General features: G+C 39.1%; 3 protein-coding genes across 3 annotated transcripts; all 3 read left to right on the forward strand.

Moving 5' to 3' along the window:
* The first annotated feature begins 1,219 nt into the window (after positions 1-1,219).
* Positions 1,220-1,792, forward strand: LOC115970309. Its single transcript, XM_031089960.1, has one exon. The coding sequence runs from the start codon at positions 1,220-1,222 to the stop codon at positions 1,790-1,792; it is 573 nt and encodes a 190-aa protein (XP_030945820.1).
* A 209-nt stretch (positions 1,793-2,001) lies between these two features.
* LOC115970310 lies at positions 2,002-2,538 on the forward strand. Its single transcript, XM_031089962.1, has one exon. It carries the CDS (start codon positions 2,002-2,004, stop codon positions 2,536-2,538), a length of 537 nt encoding a protein of 178 aa, XP_030945822.1.
* A 20,712-nt stretch (positions 2,539-23,250) lies between these two features.
* Positions 23,251-25,862, forward strand: LOC115971981 (sugar carrier protein C-like). The gene is made up of 4 exons (XM_031092111.1): positions 23,251-23,502; positions 23,613-23,938; positions 24,170-24,799; positions 25,248-25,862. Exons 1-4 carry the CDS (start codon positions 23,373-23,375, stop codon positions 25,695-25,697), a joined length of 1,536 nt encoding a protein of 511 aa, XP_030947971.1. The 5' UTR covers positions 23,251-23,372; the 3' UTR covers positions 25,698-25,862.
* Positions 25,863-25,872: the final 10 nt, after the last annotated feature.

Here is a 25,872-nt window from a genome sequence, read left to right on the forward strand (position 1 = left end):
AGACTAATACAAGATCAAGACTCACTATTATTCCAATGTCTTAAGGCTAGATACTTCCCTCGATGCAATTTCCTTGATGTGGCTGTCTCACTAAACTGCTCCTACACATGGAAAAGTATGTTGGCAGCTATGCCTATCCTAAAATCGGGCTGCTGTTGGAGGGCGGGTGATGGATTAAATACTAGAGGTGCAGAGGACAAATGGATACCAAACCACCCTACTAAAGCATGAGAAGATGGACAAATGGACAAAGGGATGATACCAAGATTATAGTATATAGCATGAGAAGATGGCCTAAGAGGAGGGATTGGAGAAAATCATGAAATTTTTGTAATAATATTGTGAACTCTTGTAACTTTGTTCATGAACAAGACATTATAATATAAACTCCTCAGGCCACTTCGAGGACAGACTTTCTTATCTTACTTGTGTTTAATAGTCTTAAATTAGCAAATTTTATCGTTTTTCTTCTGGAGTAGATCTAATTCTTTCATCCACACTCTATAAATTTATTGTATGGGTTTTTTGGGCTAAAATTCAATCCTATATTGGGTCCAATCCAAATCCAGTCCTTACAATTGGTGCCGTCTGTGGGAAGAGCTTGATCTATTCTAAAGGAGATTCGGCTACAACGTTCACGATGGAGGAAGTAGGTCCACACCAGGCAGCAGTAGGACTACACTAGGTAGATGTTAATCTACATCAAGCAGAATCAAGAGGTTCTCAGCATAGCAAACCGCGTAGGAGCCTTGAACGGAGAGGAGGCTGTGAGGGAAGTGTGCACACAACTCATACCAGTAAAAGCTAATTTCGAGGGAAAAGCCATGTTTCCCATGCAAAGAATGACAGAGACATGCAACGTGAAATCGTCGAGTTGAAGAGGGAATTGCGTCATGCTTGACGAAGATGTTCATTGCCCAGCTTCGAACCGTCCTCTGAAGAGACAAATGGTGCTAGTTATAGGCGGAGATCCAGAACTCCGTCCAGCGAGACCTTTTCCTATGACGAGGAGCACCACCATAGACATAGATACAAAAGCCCGCCTTGCAAAGGCTTGGGGAACGATGCCATGAATAAGGCGCTGAGTCAAGTTTCTGAATCACCCTTCACATGAAACATAGAAGATGCGAGTCTTCCTCGGCGATTTCATCAACCTATGTTCACCATTGATAATGGTCGAACAGATCTGGTAGAACATGTCAGCCATTTCAGTCAAAGGATGGCCATTCACTCCAAAGATGAGGCCTTGATGTGTAAGGTCTTTCCATCTAGCTGGGGCCCAGTGGCGATGAGGTGGTTCAACGGTTTAAAGGCGAACTCTATTAACTCCTTTAAGAAACTCACCCGGGCTTTTAGTGCTCGCTTTATTATTTGTAGCAAGGTTCCTCGGCCTTTGGGATCCTTATTATCTATGTCCATGAGAGAGGGTGAGACTCTGAAGGCTTATTCAGATAGATACTGGGAGATGTTTAACGAAATAGAAGGAGATTACGATGATGTGGCAATTAGCACTTTTAAGGCTTGTCTTCCAGTTGAGCATGATTTGAGGAAATCTCTAACTGGTAAATCTGTTACTAGTGTACGCCAACTGATGGATCGGATTGACAAGTACAGAAGAGTAGAAGAAGACCAACTGCAGGGGAAAGGAAAGGCTAAGGTGATCTCTCAGAAGAGGAGGGATTTTAGGTCGGACCGGTACAATAATAACTTACCTTGGAAAGACTTTGTTGGGCAGTCAGGATCTGCCAACACCCAGGTGGTTAACGCTGTGTTTCGAGAGCCAGTGCAATAGTTACTGGGGAAGATTAAGAATGAGTCATTTTTCAAATGGCCAAACAAGATGGCAGGAGATCCTATGAGATGCAACCAGAACCTTTATTGCCACTATCATCAGGATCATGGACACACAACTGAGGATTGCCCATCTTCAAGACTCCCCCTTGGCATAATAAACGTTATTTTTGCTGCCCGGGGAGGACTGGATCTTGTCCTTCCAGTGTGATGTCGGTATCCTGTTATCCAGTTGAAGAGTCTAGTTCAATGCCTAAGAGAGCCAAGATGGGCAATCTATTAGTGTTAGGTTTTTTAGATGAGGATAAAGTTGGAACCATACTGCCCTATGATGATGCTCTAGTGGTTACGCTGAGAATTGGTGGGTACGATGTGAAAAGGGTAATGATTGACCAAGGTAGCGTTGCTAACATAATGTACCCTAACTTGTATTGGGGGCTAAATTTGAAACCTAAAAACTTAACAGCCTACAGTTCTCCTCTGGTGAGTTTTGAGGGTAAAATGGTCGTCCTAAAAGGTCAGATTAGATTACCTGTGCAGACTGGCACGAATGTGGTGGAAGTGGACTTCATCGTCGTAGATGTTTTCTCTCCCTACACGGCCATTATGGGCAGACCTTGGCTTCATACCCCGGGGGCCGTCTCCTCTACTCTTCACCAGAAGATAAAGTACCTATCCGGAGACCAGGTTTTGGAGATAGTAGGAAATCAGATTGCAGCCAGACAATGCCTGGTAGCGGCTATCTAACATCGGCCTGAGGCGGAGACCTCGGCCACCGCTGATAATGGTTTATAGCAATCATAAACCCTGGCGTTGCCCTTCAATGGACCAGCTGGCGAGGCAAAATGTGAGAATCTAGAGAGGGTAATCATTGGCGATGATTCAGAGAAGTTCTTTCAGGTTGGAGCTAAGCTGCCTTTGTAGGAGAGGGAACAATTGGTTGAATTCCTCAGAGAAAATGTTGATGTGTTCACATGGAGCGCGTATGAAGCCTCGGGTATATTCCCAAGTTTCATCTGTCATCATCTAAATGTTAACTCTTCCATCACCCCGAAGAGACAGCCACCTTAGTGTCCATCAAAAGAGCACGCCGAGGCTGTCAGAAATGAAGTAACCAAGCTCAAGCAGGCAGGGGCTATCAAGGAAGTTTTTTATTCTCAATGGTTAGCCAACACAGTGGTGGTGAAAAAGAAGACTGGGAAATGGCGTGTGTGCGTGGACTTCACGGACCTCAATAAGGCCTTTCCCAAGGACCCTTTCCCTATACCTCGAATAGACCAGTTGGTGGATGCAACGGTAAGTCATCCTCGGATAAGTTTTTTTGATGCCTTCCAAGGATATCACCAAATACTGTTAGCATTGGACGATCAAGAAAAGATAGCTTTTGTCACTCCCATTAGAAACTATCACTACAAAGTGATGCCCTTTGGTTTGAAAAATACAGGGTCTACTTATCAACGGATGATGACTAAAATGTTTGAACCATATTTGGAAAGGAACATTGAAGTCTATATAGATGATATGGTTGTAAAGAGCAAAGTGGTGTCTGAGCATGTGGGAGATCTTGCGAACATTTTTGGAATTCTGAGAAAGCACAAGTTACGTCTGAATGCTTCAAAGTGTTCATTTGGTGTAGGCTCCGGAAAGTTCTTGGGCTACATGGTGACTCACAGGGGAATTGAGGTGAACCCAGATCAGATTAAGGCCATTAACGGCTTGCAAGCACCTCGGAACCCCAAGGAGGCCTAGAAACTGACAGGGATGACTGCTGCTTTGAATCGATTTATCTCCAGGTCAGTTGATAGGTGCAGACCCTTTTTCCTTTTACTGCATAAATGTAAAGGATTTGAATGGACCAAGAAGTGTGCTATAGCATTTCAGCAGCTGAAAGAGTACCTATCTCGGCTACCTATCATTTCCAGTCCTGAGGTGGACGAGATTCTGTTTGCCTACCTGGCGGTAGGCTTTTATGTGGTAAGTTTTGTTTTGATACGAGTAGACAGTGGCATCCAAAGACCAGTCTATTACGTAAGTAAGTCACTTCATGAAACCGAGGTGCGGTATTTATCACTGGAAAAAGCCATCTTGGCAGTAGTGCATGCTACACGAAAAATCCCCCATTATTTCCAGGCGCACACCGTGGTTATTCTAACTTAATTATCGCTCAAATCCATACTTCGTAGCGCGGATTATACAGGGAGGATTGCCTAATGGGGCACGATTCTAGGGGCTTTCGACATCATATATATGCCTCATACCTCTGTGAAAGACCAGGTCCTCGCCGATCTAGTAGTCGAGTTTGCTGAACTTCCAGAAGAAGCAGAGGTGAAGCAACATGGCATGGATGAAAAATCGTTTGGCCTAATCTCCACATAAGACTCCTCATCTTGGAAAGTATATGTGGATGGAGTAGCAAACTAGCGGGGAGCAGGAGTGGGGCTAGTTTTGGTATCCCCTGAAAAGATCACCATTGAAAAGTCCTTGAGGTTGGGATTCTCAGCTACAAACAACGAAGCGGAATATGAAGCTTTGTTGATGGGAATGGCGATGGTCCAGAAAATGGGTGGAAGGGCAGTGGAAATGTTCTCAGATTCAAGACTGGTCGTAGGCCAGGTAAAAGGGGAACTGGAAGCCCGAGATACAAGAATGCAAGAATATTTGGGTCAAGTTAGGCGTATACAAACAAAATTTGAATTCTTTGACTTATCACATATCCCCAGAAATGGAAATACCCATGCAGATTCCTTGGCTACTCTTGCCACTTCCTCGGCACAGAATTTGCCCTGAGTGATAATTGTCGAGGATTTATACATCCCTACCCCAAACGAAAAAAGATTTGCTCTAGATCCATCAAATCAATTTAGGGACAAGCTGAATGGACCCTATACTGCTATTCCTCGAAAGGGATATATTGCTTGAGGAGAAAGCAGATGCTAAGAAAATACGAAGGAAAGTTCCTCAGTTTTGGTTGTCCGAGAACAAAAAGTTGTATAAACGTTCTTTTTCTGGGCCATATCTGCTTTGTGTACATCTCGAGACATCAGAGTCACTCGTAGAGGAACTACATGAAGGAATCTGTGGAAGTCACACGGGGGGAAGATCCCTATCTCACCGGTCCATTACTCAAGGATACTGGTGGCCAGGCATGCAGAAAGAAGCACAAGAATATGTTAGAAAATGTAACCAGTGTCAGAGATTCGCTCCAAACAGTCACCAGCTTGGAGGAGTTCTTAATCCTCTTTCCAGCCCTTGGCCTTTTGCTCAATGGGGTTTGGATATTGTAGGTCTTTTCCCTAAAGCACTAGGAAACAAAAAGTATTTGCTAGTCGGCACAGATTATTTTACCAAGTGGGTCGAAGTTGAACCTTTGACTAATATCAAAGATATATTTATCTGGAAGAATATCGTTACTCGATTTGGGGTTCCCCATACCCTCATCTCGGATAATGGCCTTCAGTTTGATAGCAAAGCCTTTAGGCAATACTGTTCTGATCTGGGGATAAAGAATAGATATTCCACTTCGGTCTATCCTTAAGGAAATGGGCAAGTTGAAGTTGTCAACAAGGTTATAGTGAATGGACTTAAAAAGAGGTTGGACGAGGCAAAGGGAAAATGGGTGGAGGAATTACCACATGTCCTTTGGACGTATCGAACAATGCCTCGACGGTCAACAAGAGAGACCCCTTTCTTAATGACATATGGAGACAAGGCCGTAATTCCTCTGGAAACAGGTTTCCCGACGTTGAGAACTAATGCATTTACCCCGGACGATAATGATGGGTTGTTGGAAAAAAGTCTGGACTTGATCGAAGAGCGAAGGGAGAATGCCATGGTCCAACTGGCTTACTACCAGCATAAGCTCAAGCAAGGTTATGATACCAATGTAAAGCTGAGGTTGTTGGCCGTAGGAGATCTGGTATTGAGGAAAGTTTTGGGAACCACTAAAAATCTAGCCTGGGGAAAGTTAGGGCCTAATTGGGAAGGACCGTATCGGATTACTTCAGTGGCAGTAATAGGTGCATACTATTTGGAGGATCTAGATGAAAAAATTGTACTCTACCCTTAGAATGTAAACAATTAAAGAGGTATTATTATTAATAAAAATAGTCCTATTTAGTTTCCCTTTAATTTATTCCGATCATATATCATGTGTTTCCTCATCTATTGAAGTATTAAACAGAAACTAAGTTTTGTCAGGTTCCTCAGACCACAGACTTAGTGGAAATTAATACCCTATGACATCTATTGAAGTATTAAACAGAAACTAAATTATGTCAGGTTCCTCGGACCACAGACTTAGTGGAAATTAATACCCTATGACATCTATTGAAGTATTAAATAGAAACTAAGTTATGTCAGGTTCCTCGGACCACAAACTTAGTGGAAATTAATACCCCATGACATCTATTGAAGTGTTAAACAGAAACTAAGTTATGTCAGGTTTCTCGGACCACAAACTTAGTGGAAATTAATACCCCATAACATCTATTGAAGTATTAAACAGAAACTAAGTTATGTCAGGTTCCTCGGACCACAAATTTAGTGGAAATTAATACCCTATGACATCTATTGAAGTATTAAACAGAAATTAAGTTATGTCAGGTTCCTCGGACCACAAACTTAGTGGAAATTAATACCCCATAACATTTATTGAAATATTAAATAGAAACTAAGTTATGTCAGGTTCCTTGGACCCTAAACTTAGTAGAAATTAATACCCTATGACATCTATTGAAATATTAAACAGAAACTAAGTTATGTCAGGTTCCTCAGACCACAAACTTAGTGAAAATTAATACCCTATGACATCTATTGAAATATTAAACAAAAACTGAGTTATGTCAGGTTCCTCGGACTACAAACTTAGTGGAAATTAATACCCCTTGCACCAGGTTATGATCAAATTTGTAAGCCAAAGTAAAATCTATGAGCATCACTTGAAGCATTTTGAGGTATCCTAGATTTGCTTGTCATGTAAATGTTTTGATATTTTCTCAGAGTTGGAAACTTATTAGAATTGATAAATTAAGAGCATGTCTTGATAGTGCTATGGATTTAACAATCATGATTTACTCGGATTCTCATTTAAAATATATAAAACTGTGTTTTCCCTCATATCAGCAAACTTCATTCTTCTATGGCATATGGTTATGTATGAACAAAGAACAGACAAAGTGAAAATTGCGTAAATAAAAGATGAAATAATAATAACCCATGTAAATTTGGAAAGGTGAAATCTACATCTCATTAAAACTTTGTCAGCTGCCTCAGGAGGAATAACTTTCTCTTTCTCCTTAGGGACTTCTCCATCAGGTATGGTGGTTGAAGTTAAAGCCTACTCAAAACTTTGAGAAGCTGCCCCATCTGGAGGAACCTCTGCAGCCTTGTCCAAAGAGGTATCTTTAGGAGCTTCAGGCTTTTTGGACTACTCCTACTGACTGGGAGGAAGAGGATCCTGAGTCTGTGCTTCCTCGACGTGTCAGCAACTATAAAGGTTGCCTCCTCTTGATTGGAAGGAAGGTTCAAAGCTCGTATGGCTGGGGGGAAATAAACTTTTTCTGGCCTTCTCAGCTCAGAAGAAGCCTCAACCCCAGCTCGGTTGAGAGCTTCCTCCCAAGTCTGAGCATAGTAGGCACGACATACGGCAGGGACCTCTGCCCGGAGGGTATCCTTGGTCTCGGCTACGCCGGTGTCGTAGCCATGCTGTTCAGCCTCTTCCCTCGCCTTCTCAGCTTCTACTCTTGCTTTCTCCACCTCGGCCTTTGTTTTTTTCGGCCTGATCATTGAGCCTTTGGGCTTCTTCCAGTTGTTTCTTAAGAGTTGCCATTTGCTCCCTGGAAGCGACCAACTGATCAGTGGCCTCGCGCAGGCACTTCCTCTGATCCTCGGCTTGCCTTTACGCACTCTCCAGGGCTGAGTCAGCACCCTTGCGGGCATGCTCCTCATTAGCCAGCTTTTTCTTCAATTCAACATTGCTTTGATCAGCAATGTTGAGTGTTTATACAGCTGCTACCCGCCTTTTTCTTTCATCTTCCAGTTGCTGGTAGCATGAATTGGTTATCTCCTCAAGCCTAAAAGTGGCTTGGACAGCATAAAAGAAAAGAGTCAGTAACATAACAAATAAAAAAAAAAAAAAAATATATATATATATATATATGTAATAATTATAAGTAAAAAAAAAAAAAAATTAGCATCATACCATGCCCAAATATCTCTTACAGTTGAGGAAGACCTCGTTCTTCCTGATATTCCGCAGCTCAGACATATCTTTTGGAAGTAACAAAACCTCCTCCATGGCCGAGGCGACATGGCACCCAATGCCCCCGTTGAAGTCCCTGAGTGATGCATCATCCCTCAAGGGCTCACCTCCGAGCATTGGAGCTGGGAGCCAGGCCTGAGACTCCGAAGGTTGGTTATCTGTCCTCTCCATGCCTCGTTGTGACATGTGGCTAACTTTTTGCTGCTTCGCAGCTCACTGAGCCTCGTCTTCATGAGTTGGACGAGATCTCTCGGTTTCCACCACATCTTTACCTTTCTGCTCTCTCTTCCTCTTCGGATCAGCAGGTTTAGGCCTAGAGGGCAGAGATGGCTGAGGAGGAGGGAGAGGAGATTTGGGAGGAGGAGGAGGAAGTTTAGGTTGAGTGGACTTCCCCGGAGCACCTCTTCCGAGTTGATCTTCTATCAGTTCCATCAAACTCTTCTGGGACTTCCTCTAGATGCCCATTTTGTCTGATATACTCTCAGGAGATAGTGGCTGGTTGAACAATTCAAATTCGTCAAAGGAGTCTATTAGGTCTACAATCCCCTCCGAATCTTTTTCTTTTTCTTCTTTTTCTTCTTCTTCTTCTTCTTCTTCTTCTTCCCCTTCCTCAAGAATGAGCTGGGATAAGGATGCTTCTATTGAAGGAGTGGCCACAAAGAGTAGTTGAGTACGGGGAGTACCTTCAGGAATTGGGACACCCTCTAGAACAACGAACCCTTGGTAAGAAACACTGATACTGTGGAGTCGATGATCGCGGGATTTTATTACGTACTTGGGGGCTTGAAATACAAGTGAAATGAGTGTGTACCCAAGAATTAGATGGGCCACTCGTAGTTGACTGTCAGCTTTGTTTACATATACCTCAGCCTGCAAAATCCTATCCAAACTCTCTTTGTTGACTAAATTGAACTTGGGTTTAGTAGAACGCTTATCTGCAAAACCATTGAACTAAGATAAAGTTTCGTTAGAAACAGGGGTGTTGGGTAACAAAAGAGAAATGCAAATCATGACACATAAATCTACGGCTATACCCCCACTTGGTTCTCCCTCCTTAGTCGGATAGGGTAAGCCATCGTGCCATTCCCCAGAAAAGATTAGGAAATCCTCATTTAAATTTTTGTTTGAAGTGGGGAGACACTGGATTAACCTCACTTCAGGATGCCTCGACTTAAGGTAATATCCCTGCCCCTTCAAATGGTGCAAAATGTATACCCAATTCACATTGTGGTGGGTCAAATTTAGGTTCATTCTCTCGTTTAAAGCTTCTATACTCCCCAAGACCCTAAACATATTTGGGGCGCACTGAGTGGGAGATAGTTTAAAGAACCTGAGGTAATTCCTAGTAATGGTACCCATGGGAATGGTCATCCCTCCCTTTATGAAGGCAATCATAGGAATGAGCACCTCTCCTATTTTCCTAGCACCTACCCACTCCCCTTGGGCAGCGTACCTCATGCCTACTGTTGGTGGGATTCTATACTTAGCCTTAAAACTTTCCATACCCTCCTCGGACTCAACCAAACATTTGAACTTACCCATTTTTCTAAGAGGTTTTGAAGATACATTAACAAGTTTAAAATGAAAACTAAAAGGGTTTAAGAAGACTTACAGGTTTAAAAAAAAGGTCCTCGGACAAATTTCTAGTATTTGTAGACGTATAGGGAGATGAAAGAGAGAGACAGGTTCAGTGTATGAGCTCTAGGACTGTTTGATTATTGAAAGTAAGAAAAAAAATTGATTTGAAAAGCTATTTATAGTGGCGTAGAAGTTATAAGCAGGAAAGTTCCTGCTCGTAAAATGAAAAAAATCCTCCACTGTTTGATTTACATCCTACTGTTGAACATGGGGGACAAGGGCCCCGCCAAAATTTAATGATGGCACACTCTAGACGCCGAAGCGTCAGGAGCGTGCCTTGAGCAGGTAAAAAGGCGTTTAAGAGATCAGGAATACAGAATAGGACCATAAACAAGATGGGCTGAGGACATCAAAATCATCCTTTCCTCCCGAGAAGTCGAAAAGCAAGATTTTGAGGGGCTATTGTGGGGCCAGTTAGTTAGGAGGCACTATTAAGGCTGTACGAATTGGGCTTATGGCCCAATTCGAGGACATTAACTAATCCGAGGATGGCCAAATGAGGTTATAAGGGGAATGATATAAAGAGAAAAGTAAAGATAGTACGAGATAAGTCCAACGAACGTCCAAGGAGAAAGGCCATCTCGGAAATAAGGGTCTGAGGTCAGTAAAAGTACCATATCACCCTAAACTTTCTTCAAAGTTACATCACAACTAGGAGTTGGACGTTGGACAAAGGGTAAGAAAAGCGGGGCAACAAATATCTTCAAAAAGCTGCTACCTCCACATTAAATGCCTCCCAACTAACTCTCTGGCCGCATTAATGTGGAGGTGATACCTGAACAGTGGTCAAGCAGCCTTACAGCTACTAGTTAATGGTTCTGGGAAGTGTTGGATGAGACAAGAAGGAGTTCCCAGAATCTAACCTACACGTGTATGGCAGAGATGATACTAAGATTATAGTATATAGTATGAGAAGATGGCCTAAGAGGAGGGAGCGGAGAAAATCACGAAATTTTTGTAATAATACTGTGAAGTCTTGTAACTTTGTTCCTGAACAAGACATTATAATATAAGCTCCTCAGGCCACTCCGAGGACAGACTTTCTTATCTTACTTGTGTTTAATAGCCTTAAATTAGCAAATTTTATCGTTTTTCTTCAGAAGTAGATCTAGTTCTTTCATCCATGCTCTACAAATTTATTGTATGGGCTTTTTGGGCTAAAATCCAATCATATATTGGGTCCAATCCAAATCCAATCCTTACACTAGTAATTGGATATTTTTATGTGAAGTCTCTCTTAATATGTATATTTTTTTTCTTGCTGCATTTATGTGTGTTTTATGTTGTGGTTATTAGGATTTTGTTCTGAACAGATGGTTATTACTTAAGCAAATGCTTTTGCTTTTGCCTGGAGTTGGATTTAATTTTTGATTCTTAAGGTTGTAAACAAGAGTGACTTTTGATGATGGTCTATGTTTGCATGTGAATTGTGGTTTGTGGGGATGTAAATGGTTTTATCTTATTGTAACGATTGGGTGGAAACTCAAGAAAGTGAAATCTCTTGTATCGATGAAGTTCCACTTTAATTTTTGTACCAAGTATTTCGATGAATTTCAAAATTACAACAAATTTCAATTTTTTGATAAATTGTTTTAATAGATTTTATAGTGTTACAACATATTTCAATTTTTGGATTGAATGCTTTAAGAGACTTCAAGTCTATTTTAGATTTTGTATCAAATATCATTTAAATTTAAAAAAAAAAATCATTAAAAATAGTTCAAGTCCATTAAAGAATAAATTTTAAAGAAAATCTTATAAAGCTTTAAAATGTATATTATATGAGATGGCTCAAGTTACAACTAGAGTAGCTCCACAAGAGTTACACTTTTGTATACACACTAAAATTCTACAAGATTCAATGGGTTTAAAAAAATCAATTGCCATATCATTTAACTTAATTTAAGAGCATTTTTATTCTCTCACCTTTAAATATTAAGATGAATTTGAATTACAAACAAATTCTACTCGGATCAGATTTGGATAGTTTCTATCTTATCATAATCTATACATATGATAAAGATGTGATATATCGTCTTCATCCCCTTTTCCCTGCAAATGTTTCTTATTTCTGCACTTTCCACAACCTCTATCCCTATTCATTTCTAATCATCACTAATTAACTCTTACATATAAGTCAAGAAGCAAATGGTCTAATCCGAACATAATTATTTTTCACTTATTTTATTGAAATTAACATAATTGTTGGCCTAGGGACTGGGTTCGAGCACTTCTTCTATTTGGTGAGTAAACTAGCGCCCAACTAGCTCAATACAATAAATTTGTAGAGAATGGATTTAAGAACTAGGTCCTAGTGAGGATTACAACAACTAGACATGATTATAAATGGATTGAATAGCAAGGGCATGGATTAAAGTATGAAAGTCTGTCCTCGGGCATTTCATCCGAGGGACTTGGTGTTCTTCTTTTCTTTTCAGTACTAGATTACAAAGGTTTCCAAGATCATGCAGATTGCTACAGTCTTCTCCTTTTATTCTTTCCTCCTGATTTTCGATCCCCCATTCTTGGAGGATCTCTCACATTATATATCTTCTTCTAATCGATCTTGGCCCTCCATCTGTTGATCATCCAGGTCATTACTTGAGTGCTCGTCTAATTAGCCACCTTCCCAAACCCTTTGTGAGTTGCGGCGACCAAGACTGCATTGTTCAGGGGTCATTTTCTTATTAATCTGGTCAGAACGTTAGTTGGGTGCTTTTAATGCGGAGGTGACAATGTCTCCTTAAAATGCTCCTACCCCATACCCTCATGGGTGTCCTACTGTACTTGTCCTTTTTCTGGGGGCACTCTGGGAGGCTGCCTTTGACGTTGAGCCGTTCTTTCCTTCTAGGATCTGGAATGTCGAGAACAGGATCGTCCTCGGTAACGTTTCTAGGCTATTTGGGCTTTCTTTGTTCGTCCTCGGCCATTTCTTCCTTCTCGGCGTGGGCCTTGGGCTCAGTATAAAGTGAGCCGGGGTTGTCAAATTCTTTGGCCTCACAGTTGGGAATTCAGATACTACTTCCTCCTTGAAAATTTTATTTCGTTCTTTTTATTAAGTTCCTTTATCCAAAGGAACATGCTTGTCCTTATTTTTCGATTGGAAAAATTGTGAATTAGGTAACAACTAAAAAGTACTCTAAATCTAAATAGATAAACAAGAACTCATAGCAGCCACACTGGCTCACAACAAACACAACAACTCCAAGTAAATCAGAAACAGCTAAACCACTTTAACTTAGGGTAGCCGCAACGATTGAATTGTGTAAACTTTTCCAAAGCATAAAAGTTAAAAAAGAATTATAGCCATAGCCTCCCTAACCAAGAAACCTGGTCTTGTTGTAGTTGTTGGATGCTATTTGCAGCTCTTGGCATGAATATTTTTGTTTGAACATTTTGTAAAACGGGATGAGGAAAGTTATTGAGGTTTTATTTAGGGAGAAAAAAACTAATTGAAGTAAGGAAAGTGTAGAGAGTGGGAGAGAGTAATTGCAAAAATCACTCAGTTTGGGCTTTCGCGCTTCGAATAATGAGGCCGAATATGAAACCTTTATTGCTGGATTACTGACAGTGTAGAAGCTCGGTGCCGAAGAGGTAGAAGTAGTATACTCGGACTCGAGATTTGTTTTCAGTCAGATAGAAGGTAGCTCTGAGGCAAAGGATTATTTCATGTTGCAGTATTTGAAGTTGTTCCAATCCCTCCGGTTGAGCTTTCAAAAAGTTAGTGTAGTTAGAGTACCGAGGAGTCAAAATAGCCACACCGATTTGTTAGCCACATTGGCTTCGTCTTTAGAAGAGTGTATCCCGAATGATTTTTGTGGAGCTATTGGAGCAACCGAGCATAGAGCGGCGGACGGTGGTAGGGGTTGCTTTGGCAGAAATGCTAAGTTGGTTGGATCCTTATGTTGTGTTCTTATCTGATGGGTCTTTACTAACAAATGGGAAAGAAGTAGAGAAGGTGCGGAGAACATCATCCCATTTTTAATTATCTGAAGATAAGAAGTTGTATCGACGTTCGTTTGGAGGGCCATACTTGTTATGTTTGCACCCAAGCAAGACCATCGAGATTTGGGGTTCCCCGCGTGCTAATATCCAACAATGGGCTTCAGTTTGATAGTAAGGTTTTCCAAGAATATTGTGGTGAACTTGGGATAACCAACAGATACTCGTCACCAGCATACCCTCAAAGCAACGAGTAGGTGTAGGCAATAAATAAGGCAATAGTTAATGGCTTGAAGAAGAGGTTTGAGGGAGTGAAATTTAATTGGGTTGAAGAATTGCTGAACGTCTTATGGGCCTACTGAACAACGCCTAGAAGGTCAACGGGTGAGACCCCTTTTTCCATGACATACAGTGCCGAGGCAATCATACCAATAGAAGTTGATTTATCAAGCATGAGGGTGGCTGATTTTACACGAAGCAGTAATGACGAGCATATGGTAGAGGGTTTAGATGCATTGGAAGAGACGCAGGAAATGATGGTTGTTCGGCTTGCAAATGATCAGTAGAAGTTGGCTTAGGGATATAACAGAAAGGTGAGGCCTCGGGGCTTTGTGACAGGAGATCTCATTTTGTAGAAAGCTCTAGGAAGCATGAAAGACCAGAATGCTAGTAAATTGGCTTCAAATTGGGAAAGGCCCTACGGAGTAACAACAATGGCTGGAACGGGAGCTTTCTACTTGGAGGACATGGAAGAAAGGCCTTTACCCCGACTGTGGAATGTCTGCAATCTAAAGAAGTACTTTTAGTAAATCAGAAAGAGATGTTGTAAAATGTGTTGGAAGTTGTAGATGGTTGTAAATGAAGAAAACAAAAAGAGATTAGCTGCATTGTTTGGAGTTTAGTTAGCACATTAACAAATATTTTCTAAGGACAAAATCCTAACCTCGGCCTGACTCCGGTCACTAACTAGGTAGAAACCTTAACAAATTTTTTCTAAAGGCAGAATGCTGGCTTCTGGTTACCGACCAGGTGAAAACCTTAAAAAAAAAATTCTAAGGACATAATCTTAGCCTTGGCCTGATTCCACAGGTGGAAACCTTAACAAATTCTTCTAAGGACAGAATCCTGGCCTTGGCCTGACTTCAGCCACCAACGAGGTGGAAACCTTAATAAATTATTATAAGGACGGAAACCTTGATAAATCTGCTAAGTTCACAAACTTGGTCTTGGCCTAGACCCGGCCGTTGATCACATAGCAACAATAATAAAACCATCCCCTAAGAAGAGGGACTAGTTCTTGGCCAAAATCATTGATAAGAAAAAGAAAGAAAAATTTGTGGCAAACCAATTGCTTGGTCAGGGAATGTGAATGCATTTCCTATGTTGCTAAATGTCAACACTTAAGGAAAATAAATCATTAACATCAAAGTATTTCTAGTGTTGCCGAATGTCAACACTTAAGGAAAATAAATCATTAGTATTAAAGAATTTCTAGTTCTACAAATGTTAACACTTAAGGAAATTAAATTATCAATGTTAACACATTTCCTGCAATCATGTTATAATAAAGTAAGTTAAAGAATTTAACCACGGGGACTTAAAATCATCAACTTTAAACAAACTTAAAGAAGTTCAGTACATAAATACTGACTTAATCAGTTAAGTACATGAAGTGTTGGCCAAAATATGACAAACTATATATATATATATATATATATAAAGAAATACAAATGGTAATGATAACACATATAATGGAAATGGTTCAAAGGAATTAGGTGCTCAAGTTGTCGGGAACAATGGGGCCTGTCATGGGAGCTTCGCTAGTAATTGAAGGATTGGAGCCAAGAGCAGGTTGAGTAATGTTTTGTATCGTTGAAGTTGCGACGGTTCTCGGGTTGTCTTCATTAAGCACCACTATGTGGGAGTCAATTTGCTGAGACAAGTCCCTCATCTTGGGGCTCTCTGTATCCTCCTTCTCTTCATCCCTATCCTTATCTTGCTTTGGAGCCTGAGCCTTGGCCTTGGGGTCCTTAGGTACCAGAATCTGGTCGACACACCTGAATGGGGAAGTGTCGGGGAGACTGATAGCATTCACTGTGGCCATTCAACCTTCATGAACCCGAACGTCCATGCCTGAAAAACCACTAGTCCAGTTGAGTTCTCAGCGTCCCTAAAACCTTTGTTATAGTAGGTTTGCTTTCGAGCCTTCACCATACTCTTTAGGTCAATGAGCTCCTTGTCCCGTGCAGAAACAAGGCTCGTCGTCTCTGTGATCTTAATTTTGGTCTCATCGAGCTTTTCCTAAAGACCTTCTGCTTTTTGAGACAATAACAAGATAGGATGGGGTCAGTATGTCCCGAGTACTAACACTTATATCAGCAAAAAAAGGAGAGTGGAGAAGGAAAAATGTGCAAACAAAAATAATAAAAGTTCTAAGGAATAAACACTCACTGCTATATTGTGCCATTTCTGCTTCAGGATAAGGTTCTCATCCTGGCAGCTTGAGTAGTGCTCTAGGTTAGCGGGCAGCAACAGAGACTTCTTGAGATTGTTGAACACTTGCCCACCAAGACTGCTTCTCCATGTCTGAACGTATGAATTAGAGGGCAAGATCTTGTCCCCTAGGTGAAAGGTATATTCCCATTCGGTAGAGGAATTGGAAGAGGCAGAGGCCACTTAAGAACTGATTATGACTAGCTGACTCATGGGCTATGTCTCTTGGTGGGTCCTACCAGTCTGTTGAGTTGTTACCCAACTAGAGATTGGGGTAAGAAGCTGGATAGCAAGAGGAGTACTAGTCTCGATTGCAGCATCGTCAGCACCCTTTTGTCGCTTCCTTCACTATTGGGAAGTAGGAAGGGTTGTCTATTGAGAGATAGAATGAGGGGCAGCTTGGCTCCTAATGGGCTGGTAGTTGGAAACTAGTAGTCCAAAGCCATGGAACGCTTTTGAACCATTTTTGCGGTCGGGTTTGTGGGAACAGGTTCTTTGGTAACTAGTTCTTCGATAACTGGGTCTTCGACAATAGGGTCTTTAGCTATAGGGTCTTCTAAAACAGGGGATTCTACTAGGATATGCACTGCTCAAACCTGAAAAAGGCAAAGGCCACTTAAGAACCGATTATGACTGGCTAACTCATAGGCTGTGTCTCTTGGGGGGTCCTACTAGTTGGTTGAGTTGTTGCTTGACTAGAGACTGGGTAGGAAGCTAGACAGTAGAAGGAGTACTAGTGTCGGTTGTGGCACTGTCGGTACCCTTTTGTTGCTTCCTTCATTGTTAGGAAGCAGGAGGGGTTGTTTGTTCAGAGATAGAATGAGGGGCAGCTTGGCTCCTAATGGGCCGCGTAGCTGGAAACTAGCAGTCCAAAGCCATGGAACGCTTTTGAACCATCCCTGTGATCAGGTTTATGGGAACAGGTTCTTCGGTAATTGGTTCTTTGATAATTGGTTCTTGGACAACTAGGTCTTTGGCAATAGGGTCTTCAACCATAGGGTCTTCTAATATGGGGGTTTCTATTGGGATATGCACTACTCGACCCTGAAAAACGTTATCTTTTAAAAGGTCGCGTACAGGTTCAAGAGAATCCTGTTTGACTAATCTGGGCCTTAGGTGTCTCGCCTCACCAGTGGTAAGTTTGTTTGACAGAAATCCTAGAAATCGAACGCTGAGGTAAGATAAAAGTGGGCTGCCTACTGTCGAAGCGCTTGAGGAGTCTTGGTTGCTCATGTAAGAAGGTACATAGCCCAAGATCAGATGGGAAGCTCTTAACTGCTTGTCGTAATTGTAACATCCCAGCCCAATTGCACTACTAATTTTATGGGTTTATATACTTGGTATTATCTTAATTAATTTTAGTGCATAAGGCTTTAATGTTTTGATGTTATAAAACATATATGCTCTTTTAATGTTATGGAAAGAAGTTTATAAAGGTAAGGGTTTATATGCAAAATTATTTTATAGTTTGGGTCTTTATAGAATATAAGCTTGTGACCAGGGGGGGGGGGGGGGGGGGGTAAGTAAATTAAAAAAGTGCAAAGGTGAGTCATTAGCTCACTCTTCCCTTAGCAAACATGTGCCCCACCTAAGTTAATTTCTCTTGTCTTCCTTGCTGCTCTAGAATAGTTTCTTGGTTCATCTTTCTTTGCTCCTTTCTTTTCTTCTTTCTTTGTTCTTATTAGCAGCACCTCTCTCTCACTCTGTCACCAACCCTTTCTCTCACCGAAACCATATATCTCACTTTAAAGAAGAAATTAAAAGGCTAACACTAAAGTTTCAGTTTCAAAGTTTGTGGGTAAGTAAATAAAACCTTATCTCATTTTGGATATTTTGATAGTATAATTTTTTTGTTTATTTTCCTTTCTTTACTCTCTAATCTAATTTTTAGAAGATGAAATTGTGGTTTTGTGTTAGCAATTTGAAATATTGAAGATGTTATGGTCAATTGGATGCCTATTCATGTATTCTAATATGTATAGTATAGGTATACAAATACCCACTTGAAATGAAGGCCAATTACAATTAGTTTATAATTTTGTAAGAAAATAGGTGAAAACTGTCACTGTGACAGGTTTGGTGTTTGCAACATGAAAAATCTGTATTAAATCAACTTCTATGAATTATGATGCTAGGAGTAGTTCTTATGAATGCTAAGACACATATGGTTGTAATGGAAGTGATCTCACAGCATTTGGATCAATATAAAAATAATGGTTTAATTTCTAATTTGTATGAAATTCTGTCAAGACAGATTCGAGCATGTTGTCTTGTATGATTTTTAATAAATCATGGTTTTATGCTTTTACTCTGAAATTGATATGGTATTTATTAGACATCCGGAGAAGTGGCTCTGTAAAATTTCATGAAAATTGGATGTGTTTGGATAACCCATTTGTATTTTACAAATGAGACATATGCTGTTGAAATGAGCAGTAAACAGTATATGATATACTTGACTTTGAGGATTTAATTCTAAAGTTAAGGAGAATGTTTTGAGCAATAAATTAGTATGCTTATCTTTTGGAAACCTTTGTGTGATGTGAATTAAGATTTTCTTAAGTTTGAGAGTTTGGTTGTGATTGACGTATAAGTTTATATATTTAGAAAGAGTAGTTAGTAATAAGTTTTGGTCTTCCATTTAGGTGACAAGAACGAGAATGTGGACACTTGAGCTCCTCTTATACAAATCTTTCGCGTCTTCTGTTTTCAAGTAGGGGATGTGTGACATGTGTGTTTGATAAGTATAAGGACTATTTAGAAAATTATTATACATCAAAACCTTTTAATTAGAGATATTACATATAAGCATGATTTAAGTGAAGATTTATGTTCGTGACTTATTGAATCCTATATATATGATAATTTTAGCATGTTGATGCTATTACTTATATCACAAACGTAATATTTAAAGAATGAAATGGATATGCTACTGTTATGAAATATTTATGTAAAAGCGTAGTTATCTGAAAAATATAGTTTTTGGTTATTCCATTGTTATGATCTAAACTCAGCCAGTAGGGGTTATAGTACTGGTATTTCAATGGAGATTTTGATTGGTCATTATAAGTGGTGAGGACTCTGCTATACCTGCCCTCGTTGGGAACTGCCAACTTGTGGAGGATGCCAACCAACTCCCATGGTTGGTGATATGATCACACCGAAAGGGGTAACACTTTTTGATATGATCTTGAGACTTCCTAGTATTGTGAAGAATGCTGAATGTCTAGCACTATGTGCTGGAAGCCCCCCCAAAGTTGTGATAGACTTACAATTGACCTGACCAATATGTATTATAAATGAGCTATTAAGTTATTTGGAAATTATAAGAAAAATATGATGATAAGAAAAGTATGTTGAATGTGTTATAAGTCTAATGAAAAGTTTATGATAAAATAATTTATAGTCTATTTAAAGATAAGGTTACTGAAATATGTTTAAGTTTCTTATTATGCCCTTTTATTATTATATGAAAGGAAAATGATCTATTTTCATCAGAAAGCTCATAAGTTATTTTAAGAATAGTATGAAGACTATTTATCAAAGCTGACATATCCATAAATATATTTGATTTATATGCATTCTTATTAAATGCCCATGGAGCTTAATACCTTGCAAGGTTTCGCAGCTCACCCTATTATATTTCAGTGCACACGTTCTTTCTTGGAAGCAGTGAGAGTATTAGAGGTGGCAAGGAATCTGTGATTCTCGTTTGTTAGAATGTATAGTCTTTTTGTTGTATAGTAGTTTAGCTCTTTTCTTGTATATGAGGAATCAAGATATACTTAATCCTTTTGAGCACTGATGTAATTCAGAACCTTAGTTTGTTCCGAACCCCAGTTTTATGTCTTGGGGTTAGGTTTGTAAATAATAGTTTTTCTAAACATTTAGCTATGTAATATTTACAGGAATACCTTAAGTTTTAGCCAAGTTGTAATCTTGCAAAGTTCGAAATGAAATGAAGTTTCAAAGTTTTACGAATTTTGTATATTATGACTTTTATGCAAGGAAATAAAAAGGAATACAAGAAACGATTTTTGATAAGCACCTTAAGCTTAAGTTGGTTCATTTTAGTATTGAGGTAAACTTGATATCAACATACCGATCATGCTCTAAATTCTGAAGTACATGTTTAGGTCGTGACAGTAATGCACTAATATTTTTGAGTGCAGGATGAAATTAAGCTCTCGAGCTCGTACTACGCTTATATCCGGTTGAAATTTCTTGGAAACTACAGTCAGGAATAAGGGGTGAGTTAATGAGACATTCTAATAATAATAATAATGTATACAAAAAAAGAAAAAGAAAAAAAGGAGCACAAAATGGGCATTTCAAGGAGTTGGAAAAAGAAGATACCGACCTATTTGGCAAGGAGAGGTTGGGCAGCTTAGCTCACCATTTAGCCAGTTCCCGTTCATTCTCACAAATTCCCTCGCCGAGTTCCTATTGGAGTTGGGGAGGCAAGATATCAACTTAACTATTGTGTTTCGGGTTTGAAGGTAATATCCATTCTTCAGGCTCCCTCGAATGGCATATAGGAAGTTATTGTTGTCATTGTGGGTAAGGCTAAGGCTGTATAATCGGTTAAGACACCCCACACAATTGACATCCCTATAAAAATTGGGCAAACATTGGTCGGGGCTAAGTCCATAAAAACTAAGAATCCTAAGCAATAAGGGATCTATAGGGAACCTAATCCCACCCTCAAGTATCGACATTAAAGGGAAAAATACTATGTGAGGTAGTCTTTGATCTTCTATTTCTCCCTCATGACAGTACAATATGTTAACGTCACATGGTACGTTGAACCTAACTTTGAAGGACTCTACGTCTTCACTAGTTTTCAAAAGATATGAAAAACCATTTTTTTAAGCCTAACTGAGTTATTAGGAGAAAGATAGAGGGAAGAAGACTTACTGAGTGACTTCTTGGTGATGAGGATGGTCTTGGAGGGAGATTAAGGGCTCGGGAACAAAAGAGAAGCAAGATTCTGAACTTAGAAAAAACTAAAGAAAATAAAAACGTAAACTGTGTTGGTATTTATAAGAATGAGGGTCATTTATTGTAACTGCCAAAAACCAATCAATGCATACCATCGTGTCTCTTCACGCATGCCTTGGTCATTGAAGCGTTGGACTAGCTTGACCGTCCGATACCCTAGTTGCTGCCATGTGCACATGAGGAGCAAGCTGTCATGTTTGCTGCATTAATTGATTGACTGTTGGTCTTCCCAAAGAATAAACGCCGTTTTTAAAAGAAAATGAGGAATTCACCGACCACCGAACAGGAGAACCCCAATCCTATCTCCACCTTGTAAAAATGGGATCGTAAGGGGCTATTATAGGGGCTCGGGCCCAGGTAACCAAGAACGGCCTATGTGACCAGGGCTCAACACTATAGGGTTAAGACCAATCCATTGATGAATGCATGAAGGACCAACAAGCAGCATTCGGGGGAAACCTATTGTGCTCGGGGCTGGTTGGGCCCAATACTGACTAATAAACTGAGGGGGTATGATGAGGGAGCGGACAAGTTTAGATCAGTAAACGAGCATAGTTAGTGCCTTTGGGAAACCCATTGCCGAACACAATTGGTGTTTGGAACAAGTTTCAAGAGAATTTTCAGAAGATATGATTTTTCTAGGGATTATGAGTGAAAGTGGGATTGCATGGGGACCAGTGAAAAGTAATAATTTGAACCCCACTAGGAGGGTTATATAGGAAAGTATGGGTAGACAAATAAGGGGTATTTTTTGGGGAGGAAAAAAAAGAAAGATGAGAGGGAGTAAACATGAAGGGGAGAGAGAACAAAGAGAGCAGAGAAAGCAAGAAGCAAGGTCTAAGGGGAATAGGGTATTGGGCTGAGAACCATAAGGATGCTTGATTGTTGGGCTGCTAAGGCTATGTTTGAAGCACAATCTGTAGGACTGTGAGGAAACCCACCAACAAATAAATTGGGAACCCAAATCCTCTGACTTACATAGTAAAGTTTGTAAGTTTAGGTTGCCACACCATACAAATAGATGAACGTTCAATTTAAATTTGTGTAGTGGGAGATAATAAGTTTATTTAAAATCAAAGATTTTGAAAATTAGTAAGGGAAAAGTTAACGGATGTTTAGGAGCAATTTTAAGTGAACTATTTTAGGAAAGATTTTATAAGAAAAGAAATAAAGCAATTAATATTTTAACAGTTTATCTATTTCCCATAAAAGTGGTATAAAATTTTTCTTAAAATGGCTTATTAACAATTACCCTAAGGGCACCCCCTTAACATGACTCAATTAGTAAATATGACTTGTTTGTCCCCATTAATTATATTTTGTTATGTGTGTGGACAATTTTGAACAGTTAAATCATCAAGCCTATAAATGAATGAATTGCTGAATGTTGCACCTTGCGAGTTGTGAGACGCAGCACCCCAAAATTCCACAATCCTAATGCTTTTCTCTAAAATCTAAATGGGGCTTCTTTAGAGAAAGAGCAGGAAAGCCAAGACAATTTTTTTTATTGAACTAATTACATTTTCATGAATCAAGATAACGTGAAACAATAACCTAAGTTTTAACCAAGAAATTCCGAATGTTACTCTTACCTCCCAAGTCCTAACACGGCTAAATTAGGAAAAAAAAATAAAAAATTCTTTAAGTCATAATTATTATTCTCCCAAAAGGCTTCTTCTTGTGCTCTATTGTTTCTGTCACAAAAGCTGTTTTTATTTTTATTATTATTATTATTATTTTTTTCAATTTGAGTGAGTCGTGAGATGATGGATTTTAAAATTTTCTTTATCCTATACAATTTTTGTGATAATTGCATGGATTGGGATAAGCCGATAAGGATTGTGATAATTGAATGAGTTGTGATAAGTATGAATAACTTTGTTTTTTTTTTTTTTAAGTAAAAAAAAAAAAATTGGATCGGTTAAAGAATTTGAATTCGAATATATAACAAATAGCAAGCAGACATGGATAAATAAGAGATAGTAGTATCAAATATCAGATATAATTATCTGTTTTGATATTTACGTGATTCTCTCATAGGATAATGTTAATTTGTTAATTTGAGTCTAAGTAGAGATTTAGTAGGAGTAGAGAATCAGAGGCCACCACTATTATAAATTTCACTTCTCAATCGAATAATTATTTGCTCACTCCTCTCCTCTCGTCTCTTCTATTCTACGTATCATTAATTATTTGCTCACTCCTCTCTTCTATTCTATCCTACGTATCATTAAGAAGAAGAAAAAAAATGGCTGGGGGAACTATCCTCACTCCTGGTGGAAAAGATTATCCGGGGAAACTCACTCGCAATGTCTTAATAACATGCATAATTGCTGCTACCGGTGGTTTAATTTTTGGCTATGATCTTGGAATTTCAGGTAACATCCTAGAAGAGCAACCCTGTTTTACTGTTTTTGGTATTTTTATTTTTATAATATATACTATATGGTTGAATTACTAATATAAGTTTTGTTAATGTTATATATAGGTGGAGTCACATCAATGGATTCCTTCTTGAAAGAGTTCTTTCCCTCTGTTTACGCAAAGGAGTCATCCATCAAACCTTCTGATGATCAATACTGCAAGTTTGATAGCCAGACATTGACTTTGTTTACTTCTTCACTATATCTTGCTGCTTTGGTAGCATCACTTTTTGCAGCAACAGTGACCCGAATTTTTGGTAGGCGTACTACTATGCTTTCGGGTGGAGTACTGTTTTGTGTTGGTGCACTTATCAATGGTTTTGCTCAAAGGATCTGGATGCTTATTGTTGGTCGTTTGTTTCTTGGTTTTGGAATTGGATGTGCCAATCAGGTAGGAATAAAATAACCACGATCCTTATCTCTAATAATCATCATACAAACCAGTTTGTTTGGTGTGTAGTTATTTAGATTTGCATCTTTAAGTGCATTGTCATTTTTTTAATATTAAGAACTAAAAGAAATCACTTATATAAAAATCAGATTTGTTAAATCCACATCTGTTTCTTTTTTTCCTTTTTGTGTGTATGTAATCCATGTGAATGATTTATTTATTTATTTACAGTCTGTGCCAATCTATGTCTCTGAGATGGCTCCATACAGATTCCGAGGTGGCCTCAACATGATGTTCCAATTGGCAATTACAATTGGTATGCTCGTTGCCAATCTTCTAAACTATTTCTTTGCTGAGATTAAGGGTGGTTGGGGATGGCGATTGAGCTTAGGGGGTGCCATGATCCCTGCTATAATAATCATTATTGGCTCATTTTTTCTTCCTGAAACACCAAACTCTTTGATTGAACGTGACCATCATAAGGAAGCCAAAGAGCAACTTTTAAAGATCCGTGGCATTCCTAATGTGGATGCGGAATTCAATGATCTAGTTGCTGCTAGTGAAGCCTCAAAATTAATCAAACACCCTTGGGCTACTATTTTGGAACGCAAGTATAGACCTCAACTCACCATGGCCATTTGCATTCCTATGTTCCAACAGCTCACTGGCATGAATGTGATCACATTTTATGCTCCTGTTTTGTTCAAAACAATCGGTTTCGGAAGCAGTGCTTCGCTTATGTCTGCCGTGATCACTGGTACTGTTAATGCTCTTGCAACCCTTGTTTCAATTTTTAGTGTTGATAAGTGGGGAAGGAGGACTCTTTTCATAGAGGGTGGTGCTCAAATGTTCATTTGTCAGGTACACCATACAGCCAATGCTCTCTTTTAATTAGGTCAATTTCTAAGCTTTCATGCATATACAATTGGGTAAAACTTAGATGCAGACATTAAATTGGGAATTGTACTACGTTGATCAATGCAACTATATGTTTGGATTATTTAATTGAGTAAAACATAGGGAATAGTACTACATTAATTGATGCAACTATATGTTTAGATTATTTAATTGAGAACATTCTATATTTACATTTTGTTCTATTTACTTATATCTTGTATATAATATTACATTGATCAATGCAACCATATGTTTGGATTTAATTGAGAATACATTTATTATATTTTGTTATATTTACTTACATGATATGATATTACATTATCAATGCAACCATATGTTTAGATTTAATTGAGAACATGCTATATTTAATTATATGACATGTGCTTTGTATTTATATGATGTGTATGCATAGGTGATTATTACAATTGCAATTGCTGCTAGATTTGGTATAAGTGGGAATCCTGGTGAATTGCCAACATGGTATGCGTATGGATTGGTATTCTTCATCTGTGTATACGTTGCTGGCTTTGCATGGTCATGGGGACCTCTAGGATGGTTGGTACCTAGTGAAATTTTCCCACTTGAAGTTCGTTCAGCTGCTCAGGCTATCAATGTCTCAGTCAATATGATTTTCACCTTTGGCGTTGCACAAGTCTTTACCCTAATGTTGTGCCATTTGAAGTTTGGCCTGTTCATCTTCTTTGCTTTTTGGGTGTTGATAATGAGCTTCTTTATTTTCAAGTACTTGCCAGAGACTAAAGGTGTCCCAATTGAAGAAATGTCTATTGTGTGGCGAAATCACCCTATTTGGGGCAAGTATGTCCCTCCCCAAGAAGAGGCTCGCATTGGAGGAAATGTTTAGCTAGGAATAAAGTTTGCATAATTGTTTAATATTTCTTGTTTTTATTATTGACAATTAGGTTGCTTTAATTATTCTGTAGGTAAATTTGGTTTGGACAATGAATTTCTTTCCATACTGTTCTTGTTTTTTTTTACAGACATTTGTGTTGATAAATTTGTTAGTGGTTTTGTGCATG

This window comes from Quercus lobata, chromosome 12 (assembly GCF_001633185.2).
Source record: "Quercus lobata isolate SW786 chromosome 12, ValleyOak3.0 Primary Assembly, whole genome shotgun sequence".
Taxonomy (NCBI): domain Eukaryota; kingdom Viridiplantae; phylum Streptophyta; class Magnoliopsida; order Fagales; family Fagaceae; genus Quercus; species Quercus lobata.